At 62.1% G+C, this 7,552-nt stretch overlaps 1 protein-coding gene across 1 annotated transcript in view; it reads left to right on the plus strand.

The window, feature by feature from the left end:
- Positions 1-276: 276 nt before the first annotated feature.
- The window catches only part of CRLF2 (cytokine receptor like factor 2), an 11,534-nt gene continuing 4,258 nt past the window's right edge, over positions 277-7,552 (plus strand). Inside the window, exons 1-6 of the mRNA XM_025049766.1 lie at positions 277-307; positions 416-518; positions 1,948-2,111; positions 2,579-2,859; positions 6,137-6,299; positions 7,401-7,506. Of these exons, the coding sequence (XP_024905534.1) occupies positions 277-307; positions 416-518; positions 1,948-2,111; positions 2,579-2,859; positions 6,137-6,299; positions 7,401-7,506 (848 nt within the window). The remainder of the gene's footprint in view (positions 308-415; positions 519-1,947; positions 2,112-2,578; positions 2,860-6,136; positions 6,300-7,400; positions 7,507-7,552) is intronic.

Below are 7,552 nucleotides of genomic sequence, written 5' to 3' on the forward strand. Positions count from 1 at the left end.
GCTTCGTCGCCCACGGTGTCCCCGCCTCTGCGCCCTGTGCTCAAACACGCACGTCGCCTGCTCTCAGAGTGGCCGACCCGCCCTCGGCACACACCACCCCGACCGAATGCGGCGTCTCGTTTCGAGACCGAAGGCCTCGGCCGCCCTCGGCTTCTCCCTGCCGTTGTCGAGCGCGCAGGTTTCAGGGCGACAGGGAGCTTCGGGGACAGGCGACCGTGTTCCAGGCCGTTTCCCGTGGCCACCGGGCGCGATGTCCCTGGCTTGTCTGTGGAGGTCATGGTGGCGCCTGCGCCTTCGGAGCAGCCGCGTAGCGTTGTCGCGAGACGGGGTTGACGTCCGTTCCCGTTCCCGCCGGCCAGGTCCCCCCGGCGTGACCGTGACCTCAAGGCCTCCTCCCTTTGTCCCCTTCGCCCAGGAGACTCCCTGCAACTTCACATCGTCAACTTTAACTTCGAAACGGTGCAGGTGACGTGGAACGCAAGCCAGTTCCCGGCGGCCAATCTGACGCTGCTGTACCGGTGAGTGTCGTGGGAGGGGACGAGCCGCCCCGCGCCCAACGCGTCTCCCTCCGGGACGCCGGCCGGGGCCGGGGCCGGGCCGGGACGCTGGGAGGAAGCAGGACGCGCCGTGTGCAGCCAGGCGTGGCGCTCGGCCCCCTGCTCACCTCGGCCGCAGCCACAGTTTCCCCCCCAGTTCCCGGGAAGCGATGACAGGGACAAACGCGGAACCACATAGGTCCTCAGGAAAGGGGCTCGTTTGCCAGGCTCACGCCCACCCGCCCAGTGTCAGCGCGGCAGCCTGGCTGCCCGGGTGTCCTCGCCGCCGGGGGCCGCGGCCGGAACGCACGTTCGCGGGCTCTGCGCCGCGGGATCGGCCCGCAGGATGGTCCCGGCACGCTGCCCGCGGCCCCTTTGCAGACACAAGCGTGTCTCCTGCGGGCCTCGCCTTCCACGCTGAGAGGCACAGGCTTCGAGGGGGAGGAAGGGTTTTTCCAGCGCCCATGGTTTCGGTTCTGCAGGGCGAGGGGTGTGACCTGAGGTCGCCTGTCAGCCGTTTGATGACCCGTGAGATAAACGCACAGCAGCACAGAACAGGGAAACTTTCAGATGACTCGATTTGGGAACCAAGACTCACACAAACAAGACGCCCTGCGTTTCCGGGGGGGGGGCACATATATGGTCCCCCGAGTTTTCCAGGCATCGGTGTCTTCGTTGATAAAAGGGCCAGGTCTCAACCGAGACGCGGCTGCGCTTTGAGGTGTTAAGGACGGAGCCTGAGCTGGTCCCAGGCTGGACAGGATGGTTGTGGACATTCAGGAACGGCTCAGGGCCACCCTGATTCACGGGGCCCTCGAATCTGAGCGGGGTGACCCTGCGTCCCCAAGTCCGTTGGCATGAATTCCCGGGCGGTCGTAACGGCCTGCTGCAAAGCGCACGTCTTACAACAACGGACTTGCGTCCTTCCCCGTCCTGGGGACCAGCACGTGACATCCAGGTGTCTGAGGCCTCGCTCTCTCCGGAGGCCGCAGAGGAGGGTCCTTCCTGCCTCGCCCAGCTTCCGGTGGCTCCGGGTGTCCCCGGGCTGGTGGCCGCGTCCCTCCCTTCTCTGCCTCTGAGTCCACATGGCTTCTCCTCCTGTGACTCTGACGGGGACAGACGTGTTTAGGGCCACCTGCTCCCGGACAATGTCACCTCAGAGCCTTCGCTTAGTCACATCTGCACAGACACTGTTCCCACACACGTTGTCATTTGTCAGGGACCAGGGACCAGGGCGAGGACAGGAGTTTGGAGGGTCACAGCGCACGCAGTGCGTCTGGAACATTCTGCGGCTCTGAGCATTCGACTCGGAGGACGCGTAGTGTGTGGACGGGTCTTGCTGCCGTTCGCGGGGAGCATGGCAGGAGACGGGTCACCGTCCACAACAGGGGGTCCTGTCCTTCCCCCGCAGCCTCACCGGGGACCCGGCTTACAGCCGGTGTGCCCACTACATTCTGCGACGCGGCCGCACAGCCGGCTGCCTGCTGGCCGCACGAGGGGACTTGATCCTGAGCCTGTCCCTCTGGGACGGCGCGGCTTCTCTGTTCAACCAGACCTTGTGGACCAGCGACTTCTGTGAGTGCCCAGCCCCCAGCCGCCTCTGCAGCGGGGCGGCCCCGTCCTGCCCCAACCCGGGAGGACCAGCCCTCGAGAAACTCCCACGTCCCCGCCCGGGTGGGCGGGCTCACGCCGCCGGAAGGCAATGTGCCCAATGTGCAGCACGGTGCGCTCCCCCCAGCTCGGGGATAAGGGACCCCACCTACCCCCGGCCCCAGCCCACCCATTTCTGTCAAGTGCCTCAAGACCGAGCCGCGCATCTGGGATCAGGAAACGCCATAGAAATACAGCCTCTCTCCAGTGTCTACTCTTCAGTCTCCGTTTCTCCGAGGTGTGGGCTGTCACAGCTCCGCCTCAGCGTCCGACGAGCTCTGCGGACGCCCTCCCTGTTTCTAAAGTTAATCACGGACACCGGTTCCCTGACACACACACAGATCCTCGTAGCTCCAGTGAAAACCCCCAGTAAACGCGTCCCCGGGACTTAGGGCGTCCCCAGCCCCATGAGCCGCCAGAGGAAGCGTCGGCAGAGGCAGAGGGACGCGCGTCCGAGCAGCCCTGGCCCCGTCATTTCGGGCGCGTGCGGTGCCCGTGTCGGCCGCGGTGGCCATCACGGTGCCGTGTCTCGTCCCCAGTGAAACCCAGCTCCCCGACGCATCTGAGCTTCCAGTGGCATCAGGACTCGGTGACGGTGACGTGCTCTAACCTGTCCTACAGGGGTCTGCTGTACGAGGTGCAACTCCGCAGCACGTTCGACACCGAGTGGCAGGTGAGCGGGGTGCGCTCGGCGCGGGGCCGGCGTGCGGGCGCGTCCCCGGGTGCCGACGTGGACGGGCCCCCTCGGTGCTGAGTCCGCCTGGGAGGACTCGGTCGTGTGGTCGCGTGGAGTGGCCCGTCCCCGGCCAGCGGGCCGGACGGTCAGGCGAGGCTCCGCGTAGGGTCCTCGGGCCAGACTCCTTGTCACCGGGGATGCTGGGTCTCGCTTTGTACGCCTTCAACCGATGAGACGAGGCCCATCCGCATGAAGGAGGGACTTGCAGTCAGCTGGTCAGAAACGTCAATCACAGCTGCAGGTCCCTGCACGGGGACAGCTCGCCTGGCTTCGCACCAAGGAGCCGGATTCCAGGCCTGGCTGAGTTGACATAAAATTCACGTCATTACATCCAGACCATCCATGCCTCCTAGATACTCGGGGACGCCTTCTGGCTCCGAGTCCGTGAGCATGGCCGATGGGGTGAACCCCTCGGCCCCGAGCAGAGAGCAGGGGACCCGGAGTCGGGGCGAGTCCCACGGACGTCTCAGCCCAGGACTCGGGGTCTCCGCGGAGCCTGCACGTGCCGCAGGGGCCTCCGTCAGGACTCACTCGAGATGCACCTGCTGGGTGTTGAGCAAGTCAAAGGCCCCGGTCAGTGGTGGCTCTTGCTGCTGGGCACTGGTCACACTCGCCGCGGCCCAGCTGGCTGCATCCGTGGAGGCAGCAGGGACACCCGTCGACGGACGGTCAGTCTCCTGCTGTCACAGACCGTGCACAGGAGGCCGGAGACCAGAGACAGACTCACAGGGGGGGACAGGTGGCCGAGGACGCTGAGAAGCAAGGCGAGGAGGTGGCAGGCTTTTCCAGAAGGTTCTGCGTCCGCACGGGGCGACGTAGAGTCAGGTGGGGGGCTGTGAACCGCTGGCACCCTGTGCACAGTCCCACCCATGCGTTGACCTCTGCGTGGTCACTGTGCCCTCCACCTGCTGTGCTACAGCGTCCTCACGACCCAGAGCTCAGGCGGGGCGGCCTGCCAGCCGGACCAGCTCCCAGAGGCGGCCCGTGGCCGGTCCCGGCTCCCTGCCCTGGCCCACTCGCTCTCAGGGACTCGGCCCCGCCGGTCTCGGCTGGCTGGTGTCGCCCAGGACAGCAGCGGCGGCTCACGCACGGAAGGAGTCTGAGACAAGGGAACGCTGAGCTGTGCGGAGGGCTTTTCCAGGCCGACGGCCCACAGCGCGGTGATGTGTCGCACACCTGCTGAGTCCTGGCGGAACGTGGGACGCGGGGCTTGGGGTCCAAGCTCGGTTGGCAGGTGAGGTCGAAGTGCCTCCCGGAGAGGTGGGCTCTGCGATCTCCCCTCGAAATGAGACGGTGCCTGTGGTTCCCCTTCCCTGCTGCCCAGCTGCGCGGCTGCGGGACCGGCCGCCCCGGGACACCACGGACAGATGAGTCCCCCCACAGTGCGGGGCCCGGAAGCCTGGGGTCACAGTGTCAGCGGGGCTGCTTCTGTCTGGGGACTCCAGGGCACACTGTGCTGCCAGCCTGTCTCCCAGGTGCTGGTGGCTTCTGGTGGCCCTCGGGGCACCTTGTCTCGAGGCCACGTCCCTCTCTGCACGCTCCATGTATGTCCGTGTGGCTTCTCCCTTCTGCACCTGTGCGTTCTCTGCGTCCCTTTTCTTTGCGTGTGTGTGTCTGTGGCCTTTTTATGATGCCGCCTGTCATGAGATTACTCGTCTCCCTTACCGAGCGTACCCTAACTTCTTCACATCTGCAAAGACTGTCTCCAGATAAATCGACCCTCGTGGGCACGGGCCTTTGGGATTTCCACGCTTGCTTCCGGGGGACGTGACTGCACCCAGAAGGATGACCCAGCCGTGGACCACGGCTCCACTGAGGTCCGCCACGGCCGGGGCCACCCACGTCCACTCTGGTGTTTGATGACTGTCCGTCCGCCTTGCCGTGGTTCGAAGGCCATGTGTCCGGGGACCCCGGGCACACAGTCTGTGGTTCCTCAGCACCTGCGCCCATCGCCGCGTGCGTGTGTGTGGCGACGCTTCTGTGTGTGAACGGAACGGTTCTGCTGGTGGCCGTTCGCTTCTGCTTCACGGCGCTGGGCTCCGTGTCCGCAGGAAGAATTGCGAAGGTGGGTGGCAGCGGAGATCCCATCACTGAGCCAGGCGGCCCGGACTGCCTCTGTCCGCTTCCGTCCTGCCGACGGCTGCGCACCATCGTCTGAGCTGGAAACTTCGCGACGCATGGAACGAGGGTGGAGCGTTTTGGCAAAACACACGCCCTCGAGTGACACGGGTGGAGTAAATGCAGCAGGAAATACGATGGGGGTGAGGGCCCCTCACGAGGCGGCCGTGCCTCACAGAAGGGACTGGGGACCTGTTAGGATGGGGACGAAGGAACACAGAGCTGGACCCGAGAGGACAGAATCGTGACCATCAAGGCAACGCCAAGTAAAGCCACAGGGGACACGGGAGTTCGGGGACCCCGCGGGGAAGCTAATCCACGTGATGCTATTCAGTGGCGTGGAGCGGTGACAGCCTTCGAGAGGCCGTACGTGGTCCTATTTCTGACGTATTGGTTTCCCGTTTTACACATCGATAGCAAGGAAATAATTGAAAATGCGGATGAGCTTTTAGCACACACGTGTCCGTCGGAGCATGATCTTAAAAAAAATGCAAGGCACGGGGAGCGTCGGCGTGTCCTGCAGCAGGAGCTCCGTCCAATACATCACGGTCCAGCCGTGTGAGAAAAATCTAAGCAGCCTTCGCAGGCTGTTTGGAGGAGTCGGCGGCGAGCAGCCACGCGTGCGGCCGAGCACCGCGGTCTGGCGAAAATGAACGGAAAGCAGGAAATCCGCAAAAGCAATTTTTTCCCTCGTGGCGATATTTTGGCGCTACAAACAAAAACGTTTTTAAGTTTTTTACTTGGCCTTTGTGGCGTGCGTGTGTGTGGTGTCCACCCTCTCGAAAGTCAGCACGTGTCCCTTTTGCGTTTGCAAAAACACCGTTGCCTTTTGTTTTTTTTAAAGGAAGAAGTTGTCACCAGTAAGTAATGTCTGAAAAGCACCCGTACATGGTTTGTTATGTTTTTTCCTTTTTGGAGGGGAGCACGGACGTGGGGACCCATCTGCTTCCCGATGTTGTTCTTTCGAGGACAAGGACTTGGACAGAGAAAGTGACAGGCGGCGCCGACGGCGGCCGGCGGGGCTTGCGGGAGCCCCTGGCAGGAACGGGAACTGCCGGGGTCCAGGTCTGATGGTCGCGTTTCTGTCTCACTGCAGTCCAGGGAGGAGGAGGCGTGCCACGTCACCGTGGGGGGCCTGGACGCTGACAAATGCTATTTCCTGCGGGCCAGAGTGAGAACAGAGGAGTCCAGCTACGGCCCGGACACCTACCCCAGCGACTGGTCAGAGGTCGCACACCTGCACCGGGGCGAGCTGCGAGGTAATGTGTGCAGGCGGAGACGCCGCCTGGGGACGGGCCAGCACCACGCCCGGGGGACGGGGACGGGCCAGCACCACGCCCGGGGGACGGGGACGGGCCAGTGCCTGAGAATGCTAACGACCTCCGTCCCTCCTCCGGACATCAGTGTGAAAGTGGCTTCTTGGGTGGCATCTTCTTCCCTTCCGCCTCCTTCATGCAGCCGATTCTTACTTTTCCCTTCTATTAACTCAGGAACAATAACAAGCACCTTTTATAAATGGCCTTAGACTGATAGAGGTGTCGATGTGCCGACAGATGACACATGATGATACATAGATGATGGATGGATAGGTGCCTGGATGGATGGGGAGATGATGGGTGAATTTATAGATAGATAGATGATAGATGCTAGATACATACGTATAGATTATAGATAGATAGATACATAGATAGATAGATGATTGATAGATGATAGATAGACAGATACATATAGAAGATAGATACATGATGATACATAGATGATGGATGGATAGATGCTTGGATGGATGGTGAGATGATGGATGAATTTATAGATAGATAGATGATAGATACATACACACAGATGATAGATAGATGATTCATAGATGATAGATAGACAGATACATATAGATGATAGATACATGATGATGCATAGATGATGGATGGATAGATGCTTGGATGGATGGTGACATGATGGATGAATTTATAGATAGATAGATGATAGATGCTAGATACATACGTATAGATGATAGATAGATAGATGATTGATAGATGATAGATAGACAGATACATATAGAAGATAGATACATGATGATGGATAGATGATGGATGGATGGATGGATGGATCACGGCCGAAGTCGACCTGGATACCCCAGCGCCAGCACCGGCCGGCGTGCGGGGCAGGGGGCTGAGCGCGCACGGCCTCCCGTGCTGACGGCCGCGTGTGTGTCCGGGAGAAGAGCCCACGTCCGCTTCCGGGGTATTTGCGGGACTCGCCGGCGCCGGCCGGGGGAGGGGATCGCCGCGCGGGCAGGGCATGTTCGCCGCGTGATCGGGCGCCCGTCAGTGCCGAGAACCGACGGCGCCCGCTCCGCTTTGCTCCAGAGTCGTGTCAGGACCGAGCGTTCTCCCCGAAGTTCGTCTCGATGTCCGCCGCGGTCGTGGTCCTGACGCTGCTGCTGCTCCTGCTGTTTCTGTGGAAGCTGCGCAGGTAAAGGCCGCGGCCGGCAGCTGCGTCGCGCTCGGGGGCACGGGGC

This window comes from Pteropus alecto, unplaced genomic scaffold, assembly GCF_000325575.1.
Source record: "Pteropus alecto unplaced genomic scaffold, ASM32557v1 scaffold96, whole genome shotgun sequence".
NCBI classification, from domain to species: domain Eukaryota; kingdom Metazoa; phylum Chordata; class Mammalia; order Chiroptera; family Pteropodidae; genus Pteropus; species Pteropus alecto.